General features: G+C 40.0%; 2 protein-coding genes across 8 annotated transcripts in view; both read left to right on the top strand.

Moving 5' to 3' along the window:
• neto1l (neuropilin (NRP) and tolloid (TLL)-like 1, like) overlaps positions 1 to 20,346 on the top strand; it is a 61,018-nt gene extending 40,672 nt beyond the window's left edge. The window contains exons 7-13 of one of the 7 annotated variants that reach the window (XR_004212833.1): positions 5,853 to 5,935; positions 6,982 to 7,127; positions 11,933 to 12,046; positions 14,802 to 15,429; positions 16,294 to 16,366; positions 19,223 to 19,272; positions 19,376 to 20,227. Coding sequence is in view for 6 of the 7 variants with exons in the window: in XM_031849777.1 (XP_031705637.1) it covers positions 5,853 to 5,935; positions 6,982 to 7,127; positions 11,933 to 12,046; positions 14,802 to 15,429; positions 17,343 to 17,430 (1,059 nt within the window). In the remaining variant the exon portion in view is untranslated. Of the gene's footprint in view, positions 1 to 5,852; positions 5,936 to 6,981; positions 7,128 to 11,932; positions 12,047 to 14,801; positions 15,430 to 16,158; positions 19,014 to 19,222 lie in introns of those variants that run through there. The other 6 variants (XM_031849776.1, XM_031849773.1, XM_031849771.1 and 3 more) reach the window with 6 other exon arrangements.
• Positions 20,347 to 20,963: 617 nt separating this feature from the next.
• Positions 20,964 to 26,912, top strand: part of timm21 (translocase of inner mitochondrial membrane 21) — a 19,196-nt gene continuing 13,247 nt past the window's right edge. The window contains exons 1-8 of the mRNA XM_031849778.1: positions 20,964 to 21,508; positions 21,764 to 21,826; positions 21,928 to 22,025; positions 22,260 to 22,333; positions 22,510 to 22,615; positions 22,809 to 24,639; positions 24,905 to 24,993; positions 25,102 to 25,261. Coding sequence (XP_031705638.1) covers positions 21,178 to 21,508; positions 21,764 to 21,826; positions 21,928 to 22,025; positions 22,260 to 22,333; positions 22,510 to 22,615; positions 22,809 to 22,910 — 774 coding nt within the window. The 5' untranslated portion in view covers positions 20,964 to 21,177 and the 3' untranslated portion in view covers positions 22,911 to 24,639; positions 24,905 to 24,993; positions 25,102 to 25,261. The remainder of the gene's footprint in view (positions 21,509 to 21,763; positions 21,827 to 21,927; positions 22,026 to 22,259; positions 22,334 to 22,509; positions 22,616 to 22,808; positions 24,640 to 24,904; positions 24,994 to 25,101; positions 25,262 to 26,912) is intronic.

Below are 26,912 nucleotides of genomic sequence, written 5' to 3'. Positions count from 1 at the left end.
CAGACAGACAGAGAGAGGGGGGGAACGTAAGTGCTGTGCCGTTTGACCCTGAGGCCTCTGACAGTCTGCATATGTTTTCTCCGCCAGTATTTTCCACGCAGCCCTGCATGCATATACAAATACTGACATACAAACACACACACATACACACCTTTATTACATCCCCTTACACACACTAGACATGCTGCCTTATCTACCAGAGTTGCCTGTGCTGCATTAATGCTACGGGATTAAAAGTTGCCCGAGGGAAGAGCAGCGGCAAAAGCCACATTTTACGAACATTATAACTTCTCATATGGCTTGGTCATATACGCACACACACACACCGTTTAGTCCATGACTACAGTTAATCTACTCCTGAAATAATGTTGGTCTTCTTCTGGGTGCATTTGCAGGGCTTGATTTAATAGAATAAGACCACGGTTTTACTTAGACTTTTATAGAACATTTCAGTCAAGGACAAAAAGTATTATGAGGCCTGCATTTTGAGGATTTAAAGGGGCATGGTCACATTTATAATACTGTCATTTTAAATGGTGAGATAAAATATACCTTATGTTATAATGGCTTCAAGTTACAATCTCAGAGATCTGTGTTTTGTTCTCTTTGGCGGCACCCATGGTGATGAGCAGTAGTTGTAGGTGTGTTTTGGCGCCACATGATATTTTTCCCGCGAATGTTGCTCCAGTTTGTAATACTGCAAGTGCAAGGGCTTTTATCAGAGGGCAACATGAAATTGAGGACATCTATCTATTGCCTCCACACGGCTCTCAACATGGCAAAGTTCTCAGAGTGTGTGTAGTCTTCTGCTACTCACAAGAGTGAGATAAGGCAGCTGCCATGTCAGCTTAACCGTCACTACTTGTTTCAATAATTCAGCACTTGTTAATGCTATCACTGGCCGTAGAGATCTTTTATTAAAGTCATACAGTCCACATTGGAGAAGATATTAAACTTTGTTCCATCATTGATAAAAACTGACTTTTTCTTGCAGGTTTTTTATTCGGTGCTGCAGGCTCTTACTATACACACCCCTACTTATGATATGACTGGCTGATAATATTGGTGTGACTGTGATTCATAGCCACAGCAGTTACTTAGCTCTTATCTGACACATTCTTCGGGTCGCATATTTCCATCTAAAGCCTTGTCTCCCTTCAAAATGTCCTTCGGATTCAGCTTCTTTAGGTCCCAAGGCCACAGGAACCATATGACTGCATCATCCATCTATAGAGCCATTCTTTTCATCATCAGCACGGATAGAGCCAAACAATACTGTAACTTTGAAACAGGTGTTAGGAGGGACCCTGTCCCCGGTTAAATGTTACAATCAATGCAAAAAGGCAGCATTAATTTGTCAGTCTCTCTAAGTGGAGTGCGTAATTCAGCCAGTACATTGCAGCTACAGCACCAAAGACGATCATAAGTCTTTGGCTAAGGCTGTGTATGTGCATGAAAGAGCAACAGAGGGACCGAGCCTGGCAGTATGATGTATTTTCCTTGGTCTGAATCAGTGTCATTTTTCGCCCTGCAGGAGTGTCTCACAAGGCAAGTCAGGCTGACAGTCAGTGGCACTGATGGACAAGGCAGCAAATACGTTTTTTAGCACAAATCTATCTTCAGTCACATACAGTCCTGAAGCTCCCACATCCACTGTTCATGCTCAATCACGCACAAAATATATATAACTTACTGTACTCTCTTTCTAAAACACACACACACACGCTCACATGTTACCGCAGTGAGGGATGCAAAGGACGCCACCCACCACATCAGTGTATGTGCTGCGTGCTTTCATTTCCCTATGCTGATACAGTACTGCACTGTACCCACTGTGCCAGAAACAGAAGAGAGATAATGACATCCTATACCGGAGGCTCTAATTAGACTGTACCGGAGTGCTCCAGAGAGAAGGGAGGAGAGGGGGACAGGGGAGGAGGAAAAATGGGAAAGAAGGGGATAAGGGAAAGATGTACTTAATAATGCATTTTATCAAATATCTAAATGTATAGGGAGGAAGTTCAGTATCAAGATGGCAGATGGGATTGCGTGAAAGTTAACTAAAGGGGAGACCGGCTGAAAGAGATACCGGCAAGTAAGCAATAATAACCATGTGTTGTTGCCAGAAATGACAGCACTGCACCAATTCTAATGCTATAATGTGATTGCTTTACACCACCATGTGTCATTTTAATTTCATCCTATAAATAGATTTCACAGAAACTACCTTGAAGAAACGCACTAATTAGCTATTACTAGCATCCAAAGTCACTTAAAAGAAAACCCAAAAAACATGCAGCTAGAGGCAAGGCTGTGCAACACAATATCACACTTTGCAGACAGACATACATATACAAAATAACAACTCTCAATAATAACTCTCGTCGACTGCATTTGGTATATTTCTAGTATCATTTCATCTTCTTGGTGATTCTGTTTGGACAGCTGTCCGAATTCAGCTGACAGCTGTTAGTTGTAGAGGAATATTTTTAGTTGCCTTGTTTTGACTCATAACAGCTACTGCATTTTCCCAACCATCATTTGTGTCTTGTCTGTTTTACACAGTCTGGATTTTGCCACCATGTCAGCCTGCACTGTCTGACACCTTTTGCGTTTTTTCATGACGGTAATGGCCTAAATACGGGCCTTCATTTTGACTGTAATGAACAGCACGTACACTGTTACAGGCGCCTTTTAGCAACAGTGAGAACATATTCCTCCCCAGTCAGTGATGGATTCTGCGTCATTATTGGGGTGCTACAGAATCAATGAGGAGGCAGCCTATTTTCCTGCTGGAGCCAATCTCTCGCCTTACAAATTGGTGATTGTATCTATCTGATCCATTACCGTCATTTTGCTTTGTGATGCCATCTGCAGTCTGATTTTTCTTCATCTCCAGCCAGTTGGAAGAGTTCAGCAACAAGAGCTGTGGAAAAACAGCTTACTTGTTGGTTTGTGCATGTCTCCCTCACATAATGAGGCCTTTCTTGATGGACTTTCCGCTCAAATTTAGCGAGCACCAACCACGCATTACTTCACAGGCATGAAGAACTGCAGTTATTATTCTCCCATGCCTAAACATGAGCGAAATGGGAACGACTGCATTCTGTGGTACCATTTACATTTCATGTCATAAAAATAATACATTCTTGATCGAAGACCATAAGGCTGCCATCTTTTACAACATAAAAGGGTGCATATGGCAGTATGGGGTAAAGGATTATTTTTCTTTTATCACAGTGTTGGCCCTCTCTGGCAAATAACAATAATTGAAAAGACTTTTGTTTCTTGGTTCTTTCAAGTTTAGCCTGAAACTACCAGCACTTACAAAGCTAGCCATGTCCTGAAGCCGCATTTCCATCTGTCCTGCACAAACGTTTCAGGTTTTGAAGTTCACACTTTCAGCAGGACAACAGTGCCATCGTTTTAGTGCTGGATTGGTTTACATTGTATTAATACATAAAAAATGGTAATATCTCTGTCATACTGCTGCTCTTGCACCACAACCCCTATTCGACTTAAACTACACCTGTGGAGGACAAACCTATTAGCTGCAACATGAGAGATACAGCAAGTATCCTCAAGCAATTCATCATTGATGTTAATGCAGAGCTCTTATAAGCTGTGAAAAGACTTCGGTCAGATAGATGATAGACTCAACTCACATAGAGATTGTTACACTGGTGCATTAGTGCAGCTCTAAAATATGTCATAGATAATGGCATGGCCAAGAGTCAACAGCCACACTAGCAGCTCTCATCATGCTGCTCACAGTAACAGTGCATGCTGATTATAAGCAGGTATAATGTTTACCATGTTGCCCATCTTAGTTCAGTGTGTTAGCATGCTAGCATTTGCTAATTAGAACTAAACACAAATTACATCTGAGGCTGATGAGAATGTCATTGGCTTTTTTTGTGTTAAGTCATAAACCAAAGTATTGGACAAATTTAAATTGTGACCAAATGATAACGCTAGATGAGAAATGACGATATGTATGTCTGTCCAAAATCTTGGGCCAGTCAATCCAGTAGATGTTTACATATTTCACAGGATAAATGAAAACTTTGAACTGCTGGTGACAGTGGATGAAAATTCAAGGGTTACCAAAGTCAGTAGGAATCGTCCTCTGGTGAAAAAAGAAGTCCCCAACACCACCACTTAAGCCTCATGACTCAGACTAGTACCAGAAACTGTATCATGGACAAGCTCGGAGGTTATGCTCTTTAACAATAGTCGGTTCATCGCTTTAACCAGCCATTATCACCAGATGAAGTCTATTGAAAAAGTTGAGTGTACACTTGATCAACAATGTTTTGTATTTGTAATTAGTCTCCCCTGATGGAATTAGCTTACAGCCTAATTTGGCTGAGCTGACAATAGAATGATTGGGCCAAGTGACCTAATTAACATGCTTATAGGTACATTTTTACAGATTACTGGCCTCATGAACCTTGACACTGATTATAACCTTTAGGATGACGCATAAAAGCAGACTTCTTTGGCAATATGCCACGTGGAATTGAGCCATTTCTAAACACCATCGACCCATAACAACTACTTTGTCCTTCACTCTTTCATATTGTAAGGGATTGCTGACAGATCTCTTCAGATCCTAAATTCTTCATATTTCTGAAAACAATATTCTTAGCTGCATTTTATGAATGTAATGTCTTTCTGAGTTCATCCACCCTGTTCAAAACCAAATGTTGTATCCACCATCTCAATATTTCCATCACATTTAAAAGGCACTGTGCTGACAATTCATGCTGTATCGGATAGACCACAACAGCACCCTACAGTGACGTCAGCTAAGAAATTGTTTTCAGAGCATCTTCCATCTTCCAGTCCTTCCTGCAGGGGTTAAGACATGCATTTTAGGAAAGGCACATCTCTATTTTATTCCAGTACCACAGCATTGAAGACCAAAATAATGTCCTTAGTCTTGTGACAAAAACCTTAAGAGTGGCTGAATATATAACAAACCTTTATTAGATGGAAGATTTTTGAATATGGAATCCAGGGGGAACTGGATAACTTGTTTCCCCCCTCCAATCCATTTCACTTGTCATGTTGTTGGAGCCGAGTTGACATTCCAAGGTCCATTATCCTGCTACATCTGCAGCTTTCGTCTGTGGGCATTTGAAGTGTCACATTTCCCTGTCACAATTGGGGAGCGATCCACTCATTAACCGTAATGATGGCAAGTGCTGTGCGCAGCCAACCAGAACCATAGCCGGGATTGGGCGATCTCAGCCAGACGAACGAGTGACAGATGATGCAGAGGCAATAAGGAAGTATTACTTTCACCTAGAATAGCTGTTGTGAAGAGTCAAGGTGGTTACCAAGGTGGATATTTCACTCAATAATGGATCGTTAAGGTAATAAAATAGTCCATATAGCTGTCACGGTTTTAAAAGCTTCATTATATATTGTATATGTTTGGTATCCATGAATTTGAAAGAATGGGTCTGAAGTTAACTGTGAATGGATGACATCTTCTCTCTTGATAATCTAAAGCTTGTGGCAAAAATGTCCAAAGTCTCCTCAAAGTTTAACAAGGTTGTAGGTTTTATGTAATGCTTTATCCCAACAGATAATGAGTCTAAAGCTAATGGACCCTGAGTCCTCCTTTCATATGCGTGCGTAATGACTTCGTACAAGCTGCAGTCTGTCCGTCTTATTTCATTACAAAGCCTCTAAATCAGGCTCTGGGATAATGAGTAAGATGCACAGGCCATAATAGAAATGATCTGAAATATTTTCAGTTCACCTTTTTTTCTTTCCACATCTTTAAATTTCCTCATTTGATCTCTGCCTTTTCTCTCTGTATTTTCCCTCCTCTCTGACAGATCTACCTGCGTTTTCTCGACTATGAGATGGCCAATTCCAACGAATGCAAGCGCAACTTTGTGGCAGTGTATGATGGTGGCAGGTGTGACATTTGTAACCTCTCATTTTAATAAATTATACAGAGGCTCAAAGTGGCCATAATTACTCATTCATTTTAGGCCCTTTATCTTGTGATCATGACTTAATCATCTCCTTATCTTGAGATAACAACTTACCATTGTGCTTTTTCTTTTGAAGACTTTAATATTTAAATATGTCATGACATGAAATTAATGGTTTTGACAAGATACAGTTCCTTTGCCGTAGTCTGTCCATGTCAAGTTAACCTCTCATGTCTTAATGGGTAGCACTCTGAGAACTTATGGCTGAAATAAGATTAATTACTTTACAGGAATCAATTTCTGACACAAGGAGAAAGAGCCTATCATTGTAAATTTATATTCAAGACAAATTGTGGACAAATCTTTGTCAGTTTAAGGAATAGTCCAAACATTTCAGAAATACACTTGTTTGCTCTCTTGGGGAGAGTTGCAAAAAGTATAAACCCCAGGAAGTCACTGCACCCAGCCCAAAAATAGCCAAGCACATATCCCCCATGACACCACAACTTGTCGTTTTTGCACTTTCTTTTTTGTACGGATTAAACAAACAAGATTTAAAGGTGCTGACAGGTGGATTGTGTTACCATTGGACTGAGCCATAGCTGTTTCCTCCTGGTTTAATGTCTGCTGGCAGAAGCAATTGAAAATGTATAAAGCAAGTGTGTTTTCTAGAATATCAAACTATTCCCAACTTCACTTGCAGAGCCGAAACTTCTTTTTATCTCGAGATCATGAGATATTTAATTCATGATCAAAGAAAACCATATTCAATATCTTGAGATAAGGAATTAATTGAATCATTAACTGCAGTACGCTTTCAACAAATATGAGCTCCCCAACAATCTAATTTGTTATCTTGAGATTACCTGGATATAAAGTTGTGATATTGGGCCTTAAATTAATCGGAACAACCGTGGGTGCTGTTAAATAATGTAGATAATTGAGTTGCACATTGAGATTCAGAGTGAATGTCCATGATACTTGATAATAAACTGCAGATATGTTATCTCATCCTGACTCATCTCAGTTCGGTGGAAGACCTGAAGAGCAAGTTCTGCTCCACGGTGGCCAACGACATCATGCTGGTTTCCACACTGGGCGTCATCCGCATGTGGGCGGACGAGGCCAGCCGCAAAAGCCGCTTCCGCATCCTTTACACGACCTACCAAGAGCGTAAGATTCCTACACTCACACTCATGCTGTTTATCATAAAGATATTGACTGCAGCATCACTCACCTAGGAGAAACTGATTGGCTTTATTAATCAGACTCCATGACAGCGACATTGACGCCAAAAAAAAAAACAGGTCTGGTCTTTATTGGTTAAAGGAAGATGGAGGCACGGTGACCATGTTTATGGTAATTTCTATTGGATGCTTTTAATGGAAAAGATGCTGTCGGAGGCTTCCATTTAGTTTCATGACCATTTAAACAGCAGCAAGCAGGAAACCAAGGAATGTGATTTCCATTATAGGGAATATTGCCTGTGGGTTATTACGGATATGATAGTATTGGTGGATTTTAGGTCAGTGCTGCAGCACTATCAGCACCGTTCTCAATAGATAGATACAGAAAGGGAGAGAGAGAGAGAGAGAGACTGAGACAAAGGAATATCTGGGTGAGCAACAGTATGTTCACATTTCCCCATTTTCTTTTAGCCGACACAGCACACAAGCTCTTCCTCTTTCTCATTCAGTGGCTCCTCATTGAAGGAGCTTGTAGTTTGACAGGGGTTGCAGAGGGCATTCTTTGTACTAGAGAGGTGAATGAAGAGGGTCTCCAGCTTGTGAGTATACAGTATGTCAATGTCATTCGGCGCCTTTTCACTGCCGCACGCACACACACACACACACACACACACACACACACACACACACACACACACACTGCACTACTAAACATTGCATCTTTTCATTTTTGGAACTTGAAGAGGTATCTCTCTCAGTAAAAGGCTGCTCAATTTTTTTTTTTTTTTTTGTTTTACATGATTCAAATACAAGAAATACATTAAATCAATTCAGTGAGTTTCAAAAACATCATTTGCGGTTCCACTGGTATTTCAGAGGTGCTGTGCTCTTTCATTTTTATGATGGCAAAAGGAAACACCATGCTTCCTTTGAGATTGCTTTATTGTTGCCTCAGTGCGTCATCTTGAGATTGTGGCTGTTGAAAAGAAGAAATAATGCATCATCGATGAAGAAATATATTCAAAAGCCAGTGATTATTTAAAAGTGAGCTGAATTTACTTTTTCATCCTCCTGCATGGTCGATTGGATTTATTGAACGTCACAAACTAGACTCACACACTTAATGAGTCCGTTGTCACTCCTCACATATCTACAACACGTCTATGTCGGTCGTATGTGTATATTGTAGCAATACGATTCGCTTAGTGTCTCGCTTCTGTAGAATAAGCGAACAGCGTCAGTATTCGTCGTTTGTGTTGTGAAGTCAGTGGTCCCCTTTCGTAAAGGCCTTCACACCAAGCAGAGCCAGGATGTGCTGTTGCCAGGGCAACGCCTCTGCTTAAGTCACTCAGGCGATCCCCAGCCAGACCTCAGCCTTTAGAGCAGCATCCACCACAGCTCAGCAGCACTGCACCAACCCTGTCAGCAGCAAATGAACAGGTGTACCAGAGAGGCGATTCAGTCTAGTGATGCTGTCTGAAGTTGGTGCGAGTGCAAGTCAACTTTTTATTTATTTTTTTCAAACAGTAAAACGTATTATAGTACATTGGGAATAGCGGCTTAACGCTGCTTATTTCAACATGCACCGTCATTTCGTCACAGGGTAAGATTTGTTGACAAGATGTAATGACATTTTAATTATATGCACATGGTTTTTGGAAGATTTTAACCTTGTTGATTTCATAATGTAAAACAAGAGCAGGTTTTGAAAGGCTACAGTCGTCACATTGAAGCACAAACAGTAGAAATAAAATAAGTAGACGATCATTCTGCATTGCAGCTCCCTGAGAAACTGAAAGGCGAGGAAATTAAAAGTTTCATTACCATGTGAATAAAAAAATAATTACATTTTTAAAATCATTTCTGGGAAAAGATGGAGAGCAGGCGAGAGCAGTTGACAGAAGAGACAATGTAAGGTGAGGTACAATGTGCACCATGTACCACAGAAGTTAAATAAGGATGAAAGGAAGACAATGTGTAACTGCTACGAGTGAGCACGTGTACTCTCTATTTGCAGGGCCGTTTTTAGAATAAGCGTTCCCTTGCTACAGTAGATCCCAATCCTTTATATGTTTGTTCACAGCTGCTGGTTCCCAGTGGGACCAGCAGTTTTTAGAGAACCATTCACAGCTGCTGACTCCCAGCAAGATGCTCCGATGGGGACAACGTTCCCAAATGCAAAAATCCACATTTATTGTCCGTGCTGCGTTCACACCTGCAGATACTACTGATCTTGCTCTGTTTTCAGACACACACACACACACACACACACACACACACACACACACACATGCACACTCTTGCTATGCAGAACTACAGTGTAAGATTACCAATGTGAAGTATGAGTAAGTGAAGCCTATCTTCACCCAAGAAGCAATTATGTCTTTGTGATAAATGTGCTCGTGTGACATCACGTCTGTCAGCATTGTTACGCCTCATCAACAGATACCTGTCTCTGGGGCTGCAGATGGAAATTTGCTCTGGCTTCACTACACACATCACTTCTCGTTTCTTGCTAAGCTTCTTTGCTGAATGCATGAAAGAGTTTAAGAACAACACAGTATGCTAATGTCTGTTGGCATACTGATCTTTAGATCCTGGGATTATATCATCTCTACACACTTGTTATCTTGGTTACTTTGGGATTATAAAGAGTAGTGAGGGAATTAGATGAGATTGTAGAATTGTAGGATAGGAAACAGGGATGGATGGATGGAGATGGATGGATGGAGATGGATGGCTTTTTGGAAAATCCAGCGTTTGGAGAAATTCCATGTACTGAGATTTTGTTGAATGATAACAAAAGTAGTAAATGTAATATACTCCACTTAATCAGCTGACAAACCCACTGTTTTTGCTCAGTAATAAATGGAAAGAGGAAGGACATCGGAAATCTATGAAGGTGCCGGTCCATGCCGTGCTTTAAAAACCAATAACATACTTCCTACAGTATATTTCACTGGTAACCAGTGAAAGGAGGCCAGTGCCGGGTAGATGTGGTCTGTCTTCTTGGTGGTACCAGTGAGGAGCATATGGTAATTAATTAAGGCAGGAAAATAAAAATATATTGTCAACGTTACGGGTTAAAAACAAGAATCCGTAACGCATAACCAGTAACTGACAATAATGTCCCAAATTAGAGCAAGTTAGAGATTATGTCACTGCAGACATGAGCGCGGAAAAAGCATCATTATTGGAAAAGGAAAACAACATTGACAACATCAGACAAAATAAAGAGATATCATCCTCGTATTCGAGAAATAGCCTAACTACACTGGAACAAAAACACAGCTCTATAATGGTTATTTAATTGGAATCAATCATGATAACCATGTGTTGCTTCTAGCGCTTCACTATAGAAACATCTTCGCTCTTGGAGCCCACCTCTACAGAGACACCCAGACTTCTTTCATCAGCCACTCATTTAGGAGTTCATTTATGCTTCCAGCAGTGACTTGGGATGTTTCTGTGTGGGGCGAAGGGGCACTTATATTACAGAATGTCTTGAAATTAATTTCACAAGAGATTAGTGCGGATCTCACTCTTCATATCGTCTTGTCTCATCCTGTGGTGTGTGTGTGGAGGCGACAGGAGGCGAAAGAAGGAGTGGACTCCCTCTGCTGGTTATTAACAAAACAATCTTTGGCATACAATGCATGAAAGAAAAAGAAAATGATGAGAAAGAGGCAATCGGAGGTAGGGGGAGAAAATGAGAAGAGGGGTATCGGAAAACACACACAGAGAGCCTGCGTCACTCAGGAAGTGCTAGCAAAGGCCCAGACAGGATGGGATACAGAGAGAGATAGAGATAAGTCACTCTAATTTACTGTGTTATTATTCACTTGGGATGAGTGCTGGGATGAAAACAGCCATACATTACTGAGGTAACACTGTCAAATAGTCCCCAGCTCTGCCATACCACTGGCAAGCTGCTTTAGTACCCGGTGCCCGTGTTGTGTTTTGAGGGGAGAGAGCACTACACTACAATTATCTAGCAGGTGACAGTAAAACGGCACTCTACACTGTAGATTAAATAGGACAAACTATCAGCATGTCGTTAGCGTGCCGTGGCACTCTTCCTCACTGTTATTGACCGTAGGACACTGATTTTACGATCATGTCTCACTGATGGGTGGCTCTACCTCTTATGACGCGAAGGCAGCGCTGTGTCTCGGGCCACACAGGCAGAGCGGGTGCCATGGTAGATCATGTGTCTGAGGACAAGCTCGTGTTTATGGCCTGGTTTAAATTTGTGTTGATGTGGGCTGTGCACCGAGGAGAAATAAACAACGTCTTGCGTGAATAGAAATAATTTGTTTTGGGGGTTTGTTCTGTGTGCAGATGATTGCGAAATGCCGTGGCTAGCTTTTTGGTCACCACACACATACAGTACGCTCACATTTCAAGAAATTCATATCCAGAAGTTGTCTCTGCAAATGTTTGAAGAGGAGGATGAAAATTCATGAAGAACAGATGGGTTCAGGGGGGGGGGGGGGGACAAGTCTGATTTGAGTAATGCCCATCCAAATTTATTTCCTCCAAATCTGGCACACTGGGACAACTCTTCAGCTGTAAATACTGATTTGTGCTGCAGCATATCTAAAGTGTCCTACACATCTGCTGTTGTTAATGAGCGGAGAATCACTAAAAAGTAAAAGTTTTCACTCAACTGTATATATGGCTTCCGATTAGATTACAAGTGAGTAAGTACAGGGTAGTGATTGAACTGAGTGAAGATAGTACTACTTTATAATTCTGTAACTGTTGTTGTAATTTGTTTGTCCCATCCAGCTCCATGTGATGCAGATGCCTTCTTCTGTCACAGCAACATGTGCATAAACAACACCCTGGTGTGTAATGGCATGCAGAACTGTGTCTACCCCTGGGATGAGAACCAATGTAAAGGTGAGATGTTGCTTTTTTTTAGCATCAAGAAGAGAAGCACCAGGAGAGATCTGTTTGAGTGTTTCAGCACCACGGAGAGCGACAGCAAAACAGAGCGAGTTTGAACATACTGTACTTTTGGTGTGAGCCTGATACACTCTTACAAGTGCTTATCACGATTGCTATTAGTAGGATTAGTTGAATGCATCGTCCACTGATCCTGTTCTTAGTCCAGGTCTTTGTTTTCATTCTTTGAAGGTGCCCTTATTTTACCTTGTTTCCATGTCTTACAGTAAACAAGGTCCTGTGTATTCTCTGACCTTGCAATACTGTCAATTTCTTAATTTCCTCTGTAGTTTGATCCCTCATGCACTCTGAATTTTAAAGCCACCGGATCTATACATTGATCCCCAGTGTCTCGCCACTGGCAGCTCCATCATTTATCTGCACCTCAAACTGAGATTGTGTTATTGCAGCGTCTTCGTATGCCACATGATGCTGTTCTGATAATTAGCTGAGATGTGTGAAGACATCTGCATTATAACCGCCAATTAATTTGTCTTCTGTTCCTCAGCTTTTCATGAGCCATCACCGTATTCCAAGAACATTTGATGAGATCTTTACTGTAGCTCCCCTGAGCCCTCTGGCTTTGAAACTCCCACGACAATAACTACAATTTATTTTTTGATGGTCGTATCGCTGTTGTGCTTCACTTGCATTTAAGTTGTGCTCTAGTTTGTTTGTGCTTCAAACGTATACAATGTGCACATTCACACTCTCTCCCCTGGAGGCCTAGAACCTAGAAAAGCTGCACACAGAGATGCTACGGTACTGTAACTCTTTCTTAAGCATGGCAAATGAAAGATTGCCTCAATTAATTAAACCCTACACTGCCTATTCTTCATTTAGACTAAGATACCCTTCCACCCTACAGTCAGAGTTTGAAATTGTGCAGAACTCAGTCTGAAGAGTCCATGTTTTTCAGCCTGTTAATCTGTCTTCCACCTTCTCTCTGCACTAGTAGTAACGCATAGTGGTACTGCAGTGCCCACATTTGTCCTCATTAGTGGTAAAATGTCAAGTCTTATTCCTTTCACATCTACATTCCTAATGTAACCATTTTGCTGTCATTGAATCTCAGTGTGCTGTGCTACATGATCATCCAGCGTTTCAATGCCAGACCTCTCCACACACTGTTAGTCAGTCTTTGTGGTTTCCCTCGTGATAAATACACTATAGTTATGACCCAATGTGACCTTTTCTCCGTCTTTTCAATAGCTAATGGCAGTCATGGCCTTAATCTTGTTTTCTTTACATGTGACCTATGGTGTCTCCTTCTTTGAGCTGTTGCAAATTAAATCTTTGACCATTTTCTAAGCCCCACCCCCCCTTAACTACTAAACAGCTCACTTTTAATGTTGAAAGAAAAAGAATCACAAAAGCATGCACATTCAGATGAAAAATACTTGGTGCTGGACCAAATAACATATAAAAGAGAGAAAAAATAGCACGAGTGACATTAAGGGCGCCAAGCTCTTCTTCACTTTTAATATTGCCCCAGCCCCTGACCCTAGGGTTTGAGGGGCAGCATAGTCTGATAGAGCGATATCCCCAATCGAACTGCAAAGTAGCACATCATAGGGAGCACATATTGACAGAACACCTGTTACTTTCTTATATAAAATTTAGATTCCAATAAAATAGCTTTGATTAACAAAATGTGAAATCCTTTGCGTGTACATTTTACTACCACTAGCCTCCACTTAATAACGAGCATGATAATAAGTAAACATCTGTCTGTATCAGTCCCGCCCTCACATGCTCAATGTTTCTTCCATTATTGTCCCCGTTATAGGGTTTTTTATTTATTTATCTTTATTTAATTTGGATTAAGTCAATTGAGAATCAATTCTCATTTGGAAAGACAACGACAAAAGGCAAGGCGATACAAGACATTAAAACCTAGATGCAACTAGTGCAATAAACAAACAGTACACAAAATGAAAACATCACTATGTGTACGGTATATATACAACAATAGAGATATATGTGTTCCAGAGAAGCACATTTAAAAGCAGGTTCCGTGGTGAGAAACTATTGCATGTAATGAGTTATTAAAGGAGGAAGTTGTAGCAAAGAAGTGGAGTTTTAACATCTTTTGCAACTCATTCCAGTCACTAGAAGCGACTGAGTGACGGAATGAGTGACGGCCAAAGGAGGTGAATTTTCTTGAATGTAAATTGTGGTTACTGTTGGAGATATTAAGTAAAGAGCAGAGAGATGGTTTTTTCCTTATACGCATAGAGCGTCCAACAACAGAGGGTGTCTTTTGCTGTCCAGATTATAAAGCCCCCTGAGGCAACTTTGTGATTTGTGATATTGGCCTATATATTTTTTAAATGACTTGACTTTACTGTGTGTGTGTGTGTGTGTGTGTGTGTGTGTGTGTGTGTGTGTGTGTGCCAGTTAAAAAAAAGAAACCATCCAAACTCTTTATATACAAATTCTTTATAAACAGAGTATCTCTTACAACAGCCCCTGAGACATCCAAAGCTTGAAAGGCCTGCCGTGCCTAATGACGGTTGCTAAGCTATGATTGAACAACCACTGTTTGTGCGAGGGGTTCAGCCAAGGGAACAGAGCTGGTGATCATAGTTCTGTTGTCTCATTGTGATCGTTATCTTCACACGTTTTGCCAAGCATTTCAAAGGGACGTGTAGTTAATGTTCTCATTAAAGTTCCCTTTCTGTTGTGATGTCTTCTTACCCATGTTCAGAGAAGAGGAAAGCCAACATCTTGGACAACCTGAACAACACAAACGGGACCATAATTGGTGTCACTTGCTGCATCGTCCTCATCCTCCTCATCGTCTCCGTCATTGTCCAGATCAAGCAGCCACGTAAAAAGTACATCCTGCGGCGGGAGGATTTTGACCCCACCATGTTCCAGGAGGTCTTTGAGCCGCCCCACTATGAGCTGTGTACTTTACGGAGCGCCACCACAGCTGCAGCGGCCTCAGCCGACTTAGTCGACCTGGCAGAAGACTTTGAGAACTACCACGCCCTTCGCCGTGCCTCCTCTCGCTGCATCCACGATCACCACTGTGGCTCCTTCTCCATCCCCGGCTCCGCCCACATATCCCAGCTGTCCCTCAGTGGACGCGGAAGTCGCGGGAACCTGAGTGCCCGAGACGCAGGGGCCGCCACTCTGCTCACAGACCTCCCGCAGCCGCCCATGGCAGTGCGGCCCTTGCTGCCGTCCACTGGGAATCGCAGGAGCATCTTGGTCATGAAGCATAGCTACTCGCAAGAGGCAGCGGACAATGGATGCGACCTGGACGACGACCTGGAAGAAGTTCCCACCACCAGCCACCGGCTTTCACGCCATGAAAAGGCAGTACAGCGGTCAGTATCCATAGATTTCTGATGAGGAAAAAACGGCAACCGTAGAGTTAACTATGGGGGATGTTTGAAATGTGTGTGGGATACTTAGGCCTACATCAATTTATGTTTTCCTCTTATTTTAGCTTTCCTCCTCTTCCTCTCATTCTTTTCTTTTAAGTATTATGATAAGCATCTTCGTTTGCACTGATCCCTGTTCTTTCTCCCCTTTCGATCATTAAAAATGTTTTTTTTCCACAAAGGGCTAAATTATCTTAGAAAATGTGCCCCCCTTTACATGTCAAGTGCCCCCTGCTAGTTTGTCAGTGATTCTTAGCTCACTCTACTGTATTTTGAGGTTTGTTACAGCTCTTTAAGCAAATACAGACCTCATTTTAGAAAATATGAATTATTTTTAGTTTTGACAGTTAACACAAGGGCTTCAATCTGTGCCTCTTAAAGACGACTAACTTCACTGACATGAATGCAAATTATCATAAAATATGCATTTATATTCCTAACTGTGATACTGAAATGATATAGCTTAACATATTGGCATGAACAAGATTTTCTATCTAAAAAAAAGAATATTTTATTGTATACTTGCACCATGACTGCTTGAAAAGTAACTATATGTTTACAAAAACACTATGTGAAGCTATCGGAGTACATTTTGGGGGGAAATACGTTCCTGCATGCACTTTCTATGTGCTCTTTCCAGAGTGGTATTTACTGTTTATTCATTTTCTACAGGTCTGCATGCGAGGCTCCCAGAGACTAGCAAAGCACTAATGACGTTTTTTTTGCTGTTATGTAGCACATTATGCATTCTGACCTCTCTATGCAAAAGGATATTTGATATTAAATGAAAGAGCCATGACATTTCAGGTTCTGCCTCATTGGCTCTTTGAGCAAACATGAATCAGAGTACAACACAACTAGGGTCTAAGACAATTTCAAGGTAAGCAACCCTATCCAACAATCTAAATCTCTATATGTTTTTTGTGTAGCTACCATTTGCCCAGTCAGTATATACTTTAATGTGAGTTAGTTTTCCTTTTCTGTGATTTTTGCCCGGGTTTATATTGTTTTTTTATGTTTTTTTTATTTGTTCATTTTCACCAAGATGGTTTTCTTGCTTGCAGCCATCTTGCCCTCCGACTGAGTTTGTTTGAAGTATTTTGTGATGCTTAAGTTAACTGTGTATGTCCTCCCGAGGACATACATTGTATCACTCAGTGGACATTCATTAGCATGGACTTTTTCAATCATCTTTAGTTGAAAATGTTATCAAATAATATGTCTAACCTCTGCACTTTTCTCCCAGTAGGCCCACAGAAAATAATTCATGTCACTCATGTGAAGTCACTTGTTAAGTCCACATAAAAGCACACATTGGAAAGCAGACGCAATCCCACGCTTTCATGAAATTATTGATGATTTTTGCACACACTAAAGAAAGCACATACTCTCTTTGTCATTTACAAATATTTCCTGATCACACATGTATACTAAGGTTATGCATGGTTTATGTCACTTGCAGCATTTGATTATATGTTTGGTTAATTGTGAAGCATAGTATTTATGCCTGTGTGTAACAGTTCATGTGTATGCTCCACGGCTGTGCTTTCATGAGGTTGCAATAAGCATAATACGATACGGTAATATAAACATTTTGATGAACACATTTGAGATGTAAATAACCGACGAGAGGACAAAAAGTTACATTTCAATGCAGAGTGATAGTAGTTCGTGCTTGCAGCTTTATGCTTGCATAACATGGAGCAGTCACATAAAGTGCTACCTATTATTTTGTCTTTTAATGTGTAAAGTGTGCTGTCATGTCGTGTGTGTGTGTGTGTGTGTGTGTGTGTGTGTGTGTGTGTGTGTGTGTCTGCTTATGTTCTACATTATGTTACATTGTCTCCATCATGTAGACTTCTTGAGAATAGTGCAATCCTGGATCAGTACGAACGGGCGTCACTCACATATGAAAAAGCGGAGCGGAGATTTACACCAGCATGATGATGATGATGATGATGATGATGAAGGGACACTTTGACGAAAGGATATTGAAAATGTATTCATGTGCAAAGATGAACACAAAGGACTAGATGAGATGCTGTGAAGCGCATCAGCTCTGTACGTACTGTAGTCAGCCCAGATTTTATGTCTCACTGGAAAGAGACGGACCTTTAGAATGATCACGATTACTGATTATTCATTATTAATCTTTAAATTTGGGATGTTAGTCAGAAACATATCTGTCATAGTCATTGATTCCTCGTTGATAACTAAATTAATGTGATCAAACATCTTCATGTTTATTTCTAAGCATGTATTTTTCAAATGAATAGCACACATGTTATGATTTTTATCGCAAACTATAGATGCTTGCAGTTTTTCAAATCTAGGAAAACTTATTTTATTAGTGAAAATTTGAATTAATTACTAACCTTAATACATTTAAAGCTGTTGGAATACCCAGAAGCAGTTTAATTTGGATAACAGTTCAAAGCCGAGATGTGTGGCTTGTGCATGCGTCTTTTGTATCCATTAAACATTAACCTACTAACATTAAAATATGAAAAGCCCCCCCCCCCCCCATCCACTAATGCATAAGTCGAAGGACATAGAGAGTAGTGAAAAAAAGCATCTTCAAAATGAATTAATTGCACTGCATGCTGTTGCTAATCCAAATCATTGGGTGAAGATAATTGCGCAAATGAATTTCACCGTTTTCATTTTTCACACTTTAAAACTTCCTTTTAAATACGTTGGCTAACTTTCTGACAGACATTTTTATTTTGACAAAGACATTTTTTTTCCGACAAACATATTTACTTCAAGTCTGTTTGTCTTCTAACTCTCTTCTACTGTAGGAGCTTAATATCTTTGTATTAAAACAGACTTTTATACTAGTACAAATTGAAAGGATGATTTTTACAGTTACTCAAATTATCTTTCAGGGCTGGTTTTACTGATGCCTTGTAAAATAAATGACAATAAAGCTTCTCCTTTTTTCTTTTTTTTTTATTGGCTTTTGGTCAACAGTTCCTCTGTCCCTTTAGTGTGTCCTCAAACTGTCAACACACGATATTCATGTCTCACCTTCATAAATAGATGTTTGTTTATTTGTTGTGGCTGATTTGCTTTAGAAGAAGAACCCAAACCAAAAAGATTTGTTTCACCAAGCAGGACAATAAAATCAGTCCTAGAAGGTTCAAATAGTCACAGACAGACAAGTTAAGGGACTTTTTACGTTTGTCCTTATGAGGTGGACCCTATATATTCTGCAGAAGGGACGGATCAGCCTCACACTCTAATGACGCTCACTGTTGGCAGGATGCTTTTGTAGGAAACACAACCTTTAATATATGGAAGGAGAGAACAGTAGATCAGCTGTGAGCACAATGAGAAACTAGTCGCACTCACTCACATATGACATCGCTTTTCTCACACTTTGTCATCGTCTGAGTTCCAATTTTCTTCTTACTGTCTCTGTTTTTATGGTGTTTACCATCTATGCGTACATTATTTTCTGTATTCAATGTCATGTATGTATTATTTACATCCATGCTCTCCTTTTCCTCCATATACACACACACAATCACACACAGATCCGTATGTCTGCACATACTGAATAAAATGTTTCTTTTCTGTACTCGCATCGCTCTCATGTCTGTGTGTTGTCTCTGTGTTGTATTGTTTTGCCCACACTTCTGTCATAGATATTTAAAAAGCGGTCAAAACAGCTCACACAAATACTCATCTCTTCCTCTCTTCTTTACGCTCTCCTGAACACACACACACAAAGTCACAAACTCATCTTCCCGTATAGATGGAGGCAGACAGCTGAGTAATTAAGTAAGTCTGAACCAATTTGATCACAAGCAGCCCAAGCAGCAGATGAGAAGAGTGTAGGGCCCCAGAACAGACTTAAAGTAATAGTGTTTTTATTTCTCTGCAGATACATCAGAGAGATGCAGCATCATTCCTCTGCATATTGCCAAGTTTGACAGCATTCGAAGCTAAGGTTTAACTCCCTCGCGTCTTGAGTGAACTGTTGCCCTGAGCAACTTTACCAATGTAGAGATCTGTGATGAGAAAAAAAAAAAAGGTTTGTTGTGTACGCAACTTTTTCTTCTTTGCTTTGGGACCGCAGAAGTGCATTTTCCCCACACCTGTGCTCCACAAGAGGCTGGGATTTACGAGCGGTGGAACACTGATGATATCTGATACGGGACTGAAACTTTGTTTTTTTTGTAAAAATAGAGTACCTTTAATGTAAAGTTGTTCTTGGAGAAAAAAAAAAAACAATCAGGTTTTTTTAAATCAGTTTCATGTTACCATCAAAATATGACACTGCATATTTCAGCTGCTGATTTCACATTATATTTCTTATTTTGATGTCATTTCTTTACAGTAGAGTATCAGGTTGTTTTTATATCCAAACAAGTAGAGAAAGCCTTGTTGAGAAGACAAACAACTGAATGTTTAAAATAAAGTGATGTTAAAGTTCATTAATTGGTGCAGAGGCCAATACGTGATTCTACTGACCCATCAACTAACGTTTATTTATTCCCATTCCACAGATGTCTGAACATTAATTACTTACTTTATCTTTGTCAAACTTCATTTCATTGTGATGTTTTTGGGTTTTTTTACCTGTTGGCATATTAATTTGATAACAGAAAATGCCGGACAGAATGTTTTCAATAAACTGATGTTTACTGATTTTATTGTGATGATTTATTTTGTCAGTAACATATGCTCTATTCTATTCTTCACTGTTCAGGGGTATTGATGATACTTAGGTCATCAACTCATTAGCTATTCTTTCCGGAAATTCGTAGGTTTTAACAATAAATTTTATATTAAACAGTTTCAAAAATTCAGAACACAGGGTGTATATTTCATATGCTGATCCCTGTATTTAGATTAGACCAGATTAAATATACTTTATACTTAAACGTGACTACTTTTAGACCAATAAACTAAGGGTTTAGTATTACATACTTATTTTAACCCAAACCAAAATCTTTACCTAACTAAGTAGTTTTGTTGCCTCAACAGGTTGTGCACTGCAGGGGCTTGTGCAGGTGCACTGATCACTCTTGTTGCTGTATATCCATATGAGAACTGATGAAAAATAACTTTTTGTAAGATATCATACGAAGCGGATATATTGAAAAATAGGCATGTTGACAGACTTTCATATCAAGTTCAAATTTAATCATATGTCAATATTATGTTCTGATTTAAGAAAAATTGTATCAAATGGAACCAAATCGTATTTATTGTTTTGTTTGTTTTCTGAACAATGTTTCTTTTAAAGAAGCCAGTTTGTACACCTTTAATTATTGGTATGCTACTAACAACTATTTATAATACCATGACTGTATACTTACCTGCCTGTGAACGTGTGTATATTGTTTTCTGTAAATATAAGGGCGAGCTACATTTGGTGCTACATTAAAAAAAACTCCGTCTCCCATGAATCCGAAGGCGCGTGACGTCAACATTATGCGCATAAGGCACGAGAAGTAGCACGACTGATTTTTGACACAGACCAGCACAGGAGTCCCCTGAGTAGGTTAGTCAGTGTTGTAAGTTGTGCATTCATGACGCATAATAAGTCACTTTATTATTATTTTAGCCTGCAGTAGGTGCATGTTAGTTTTTACAGCTATTGCTAGTTGTCGATTGCGCTAAAGTAACACAAACTCCGCTTGCTAGCTGGCTGTGCTTCTCTTCACAGAGGACGTAATCATGGCTTACACGCAGATACTGAAAGCCCTGCTGCACCGGAATCTACAACAGACAGCGACACAGTACTGCGGGCTGAAATGTAAACTCACGCAAGTCAGCTTGCTCATCCACGCGCACAGGACAGTGTCGACGATCTCGAGACTGACCTTCCGCAGAAGAGTCGAGGCTCCTTCGTCTGTCTTGCCAGTGCTGGGCGGTTTAACTCGAGCACAGACACGGAGGCGTATCTCGCTCGATTCTACAGCCAGAAACCAAAGCAGCCCCGAAGAGAGAGACAGGTCGGTCTCCAGGTACCAGAGTGGGACCCCAAAGCCTTCAGCGACACAGAAAGGTAAACAAGACATGGACACTGCCAAACAGGCATTGTATTCAAGTTTTCCTTCATTTTATTGACTGTAGATTATAATATTTGTGTACAAGTGATCAATGCAATGTGTAAACATTGGTGTAGGGGCCAATTTATTTATGGAATAAAGCAAGCACCTGTTTGCATTTGTGAAACTATAACCATCAAATGTATTCTATTTTATAAAGTACCAAATTGTTGACTGATTGTCTGGTAACTCCTACCCTCAATATCCTCCAGTGAAAGACGCTGGCAGAGACTTCACCTACTTGATAGTTGTAGTCATTGGGCTCGGGGTGACAGGTGACTACAACCTCAAGATGTCAATCGGAATAATCATCTAATTTCAAGTCAAATAATGCGAATGGGGCAGTAACGTGTGTTGTTCTGTGCACGTGGTTCAGGTGGGCTGTTGTATGTGGTGTTCCAAGAGCTGTTTTCCTCCTCAAGTCCAAATAAAGTCTATGGGAAAGCCTTCAACAAAGTCAAGTTAGACCCAGAGGTAAGAAAGGGATCACATGTTGCTGAGGCCAAACAGTGTCTCTTCCCAACAGTTAAATAATACACGACTATACTGTAAATGTTGCACTGAATGCGTGAATTAATCGTGACAATTTTTGGATTGTGCGTTGTAGTTTATGTTGCCTATTCTACATTCAATTCAGCGCACATTTTGAAGTCTTCTCCTGTTGAAAAGTGGAGTGCAAAAAAACATTTTTGTTTATTGAAAATGTAGGTGATTGGTGCATTTGGGGAGCCAATCAAGTGCTATGGGGAGACTACCCGTCGAGGAAGGAGGCAGCAAGTCAGGTGGGTGTTTTGCTACTATGTGTAAGCTGTTTATTGTTGTTATAAGAGGGAATGAATAAGTTCCACATTTCAGTGCAGAGTTTCAAATAGATTGTGTTATTCACAAGTTAGCTGTGTGGTAGTAGTGATGAGGGATCCTGTTTGTTTATCTTCTGTGTTTGTGTTTCCACATTAAGTCATCTGGAGTACCAGAAGGATGGACTGAAGCTTATGAGACTTAAGTTTTACATTGAGGGCTCCGAGCCAGGCCGCAAAGGAACTGTGCACTCCGAGTCAAAAGAGGTTGGTATTTGCCTTTGTAGAAATGCAGTTTATGAAATGGATGGGACATACCAAAGCGGTAACATACCGTAATATTTAAGAATTGTAATTCCACTTGTAACAGCAGAGACTAAATGTACAGTGGTGATAATTATAATCCTTATATCCATCAAATTGAGATTTTGTTTTAACTTTTTTATTTTTTATTTCACAGAATCCTGAAACTGGAAAATATGAGTTCCGTTACATATTTGTGGAAGTAGATACCTACCCAAGACGAACCATCATTGTGGAAGATAACAGATATGGAAGATAATGGACTCGTAAGTGTCTCTTCACTGACGGAGCGTTGTGAAAATGTGACGAATGTGTTTGCGTTATTGGACAAATAGCTGAAGATTTACTGTAAATGTAACTTTAATTTACTATTAAAAAGTTGTGCATTTGGGGAGATCAACTATTTTTTTCTTTAACTTTGCCACAACAATGGAGCATTTGATGAAGAGCTTTTCACCGGAAATGACAATCATCTTGTTTGTGTTATTCTTTAATAAATAATACACATGAACTACAAATCGACTTTTGACTAAAAGACTACAAGTTTACCTGCATTTTGTAATGACCTGCAATCAAAGATGCTTTTAAATTGTAATAAAAATGTTGTTTGTTATATACTTGAATATATAAAAAAACAAATTCTCAGTGTTTCATAGAACTATTGATTTCACTATGATCGATCTTTCAGCTTTATTAGATACCTTAAACATATTGCAGATTTCTTGTATTCTGCTTAGAAATAACCTGTCTATTACACACCCTGTATAGTCTGATAGACCTGCTTTTCTCTTCAATTTACATTTTTCGTCTTGTTTACTAGATAAATGTATGTGATAGTCCTTTTGAAATGGTAAACTGCGTTACAAAATACTGACCACTAGATGGAGGCAAAGAGTCGCGAGATAGGAACAACCTCATAAGACCTTTTACTTTATATTTTATAATTAATTTACATTGTACATCCATTTGAATGAGTTTTTAAATAGTTTTTCACTACATCTTTGAAGGTGTCACGGGGAGACACTGAACCTTTGATTTGACCTATTTTATGGGTGTCGGATTAATTTTGCCTCTGACTGAATGCATTTTTGATAAATATATATTTATGTATAATATAAAGACATTTTTAATCAAAATATATTTATTATTTGGTCAGATATCCTTTTTGTCAGACGAAGTTATGCTACCTTAAATGAACCTCGGAAATATTGATATTTATGATGGACGTCAATGAAACTTCTCAGATATCTATGTAGATATATAGATAACATCCCTTTGTTTTATCTCTTTTTGTGACAGCGCTCCTGCTGAGACCATAGACTATACATAACAAGATTGAGACGTAATCTCTGTGAAGGTATAACTTGTTATTACTATTTGTAGTCCTTTATAAAGTTACTGTTTGTACTTTTCTTCTAGGGGCCATACTTTTATAATTTATTGGTTATTTCCATGATCCTCTGACAGCGCAAATAAGATCAGTGCTACTAATATAAACATAATTACATTTTCTTACAGCAACAATGGCACTTGAACGCAAAAACTAACCGATAAATAGTGGGAGCAGTTTACGGGAAACACTAAAGGCAACACCGCCCACTGTGAACCCAGCGGACAGGGGTGTGCTAACGTAAGTCAGTAAACGTTACTGCGAGCTAAAGCTCTCCACGAGTAGTTTAACTTTAGTTGTTTCTTTGAGATTAAGTTAAAGAGTAGCTTGTCGAGCAACTAGCTAGTAACCTTGTATATGATACTAGGAGGTATGTTCAGAAAACAGGTCTGTTTTCGTTGTTTTGTTGTAACGTTAACGTAAGATAGTTTCATTTTAGCCGCTGTTGTGGCCTGCTATCCTACTTGATAGCCTAGCTAAAGCTTAACTAGTTAGCCTCCGCTCGACCCTGGAGCTCTACTCTCATCACATCTTCGAGACAACAAGGGGAATGGCACACCGTTTAAGCTAATTCACGAGGCGGAGTTGTCGCTATACAGTAAGTTCAACACCCTGTTCCTCTGTTTGCCTTCAGCTGAGATGGGTGACGTTAGCAAAGTTAGCCGTCGTGCTAAACGTACCATCTGTTTTAAGTTACAGAAAGTGCTTTAACGTTTAAATTTAACCTAGCTCAAACCGTGAGATGCTCTGAGCTTCTTCTTTTGTAAAAGTGAGCTGGTGTTGATTACAACTGTGTATAAGTTGTTCAAATGAAGCAAGGTAATGGACAAGGAAGAATCACTAAGACTTCTTATTGGTTTCAGGGCTAAATTGTGGGATTAGCCTGGGATCAGCAATGAGAGCCTCTACTCACTGATCGACATCTCACCAAAATGGAGCTGTACTGGTACATGTGAGTATAACATGTAGTTATTATTGCACGTTAAAGATGGGAGTATACAACTCATGTGTACAGTTGCCTATCCCTAACGCATTCCCCCTTCTCGCCCTGTCTTTTCAGAGTTGTTATTGTATTTATCATTATCAAGATATTCTTCTACGTGTGCTGGTACCGATCAAGACAAAGGCAGCTGGCAGCGTACTTGAGCAACCCACGCAATGCTCAGATAGTCATTGTTGGAGGAAGGGCCTACCTTCATCAGATGTGTGAGAGACAGAGTGTAAGTGCAGACCCACACACACACGCATGTCCTACATTTGAAACATAATCAAGCTGAAGTGGTTTTTGCGTCACCAGGTTTTGCCTTTATTATGGCTTAGCCTAATCTAAAGTTTAGGTATTAACCAGAATGTCTGTTGACTAAGAGACTTGAGTATAGTACACTCAGAAAAAAAGAGTGAGTAACATGGCAGCAAATGTGTTTCCTTTTTGCAAAAATTGACATTTTGAATGACAAATATGGCTATGACAAGATAGTTTTTTGGGACTTAAAGCATGACCCAGCTTCATGTCCTGTTTGCAATGAAGGACGTTTCATATGCTGTAACTTGAAATATTGCTGTTCAACTGAGCTCCAATAAATAACTTTGTTCGAAGTGAACTTAAAGGGTAACTACATCCTCACGTTCTGCTTGATTCTTGCGTTTTAGCTTACAATCTACTGTCAGAGTCTGTGTCTCTGCTGGAAAGACTTGAAGTCTGGTGGAGCTTATGACATCCACTGGAAGCACATGTATGGTGCTTTTGAGAGAGTTGCTGTTTAGGTACCTGTTGTATCTGGCCTTGCAGCTCTACCACGAGAGGCTTTCTGGTGTGCGACAAGTCTCAGTACATAGCCACAGCCGTGCTGTCTATCACAGTTAACATTACTGTTGGTATACAATAAATATGTTCGATGCCTTAAAATACGCAATACACCTTGGAGTACTGCCTATTTCGTCACGGTTAGGGAGAACTGAGAGAAGCAGAAGCATACAAGCTATTTTTGCGCTGAAAAATATCCAGAATGTGTTTTGACTCTCTGTACGGTATGGCGTTCCTCTTTAAACTGCTTTAGCGTTGTTGGCCCAGTGGCAGACACGCGCACACACTGGAAGTTGTGCATCACAAAGCCAAGTCCGGCCCTGTTCTCAGAACTGTGGCTGATTTCATCCAACTGGAGTTTGCTGTAGTGAGAGAAAGTCAAGTAAGGTCATTTTGCAGAGGAGTTGTTTGCTCTCTCATGTGGTTTTCAGTCTGCTGCTTTCACAGGACGGGCCACGTTTCACTTTGTGACATACTGAGCGACTGTGTGGATGTGTATTAATGGGTGCAAGGCTTCTGGTTTACACATACTGTGTATGCTTACATTTTTCTGGTATGTTTGTTTGACTTTGTTGACAACAGATATCTGGCTGAGCGGGTCACAGCCTTGACAGTCATTCAGTTAGAAAGTGTAACTGGAACCTTTTTTTTGTAAAAATGTCAGCCGTGCATGTGAGATTTTTTTTCGTGTGCAAATATCGGTAAAGACATCAAGGCATGCCTCTTTTGCTTTCCCTACATCTGAAAGTATATAATATAAGGATTGTCTCAGATTCTGATTAGTGAATGTGATAAGTTTGAGCTGCTCTTTAAGAATCCTTCAAAACTGTCTCTCCGTTTGCTTTGTAACTTCTTACATTTTGCTGACACGCATACCTTTCATACATATTCTGTAAATGCAGCTTATCTTTTATTGTTCCCTTCAGGTGCTCGTTGAATGTAGTTTTATTTGTGTTGATGTTGTCAGTGATGCGTCTCCAATAGTAATGCCTTTCCTCAATGTCGATTTGTATCAAGTCTTTTCTTTGGGCTATGCCACAGGTTTAGACAGCCATCATGCCCCCCCC

This window comes from Anarrhichthys ocellatus, unplaced genomic scaffold (genome assembly GCF_004355925.1).
Source record: "Anarrhichthys ocellatus isolate YVR2014 unplaced genomic scaffold, GSC_Weel_1.0 scaffold10, whole genome shotgun sequence".
Taxonomy (NCBI): Eukaryota; Metazoa; Chordata; class Actinopteri; order Perciformes; family Anarhichadidae; genus Anarrhichthys; species Anarrhichthys ocellatus.
The sequence above is the reverse complement of the archived record's forward strand: the minus strand, read 5'-3'. Positions and strand labels throughout refer to the sequence as shown.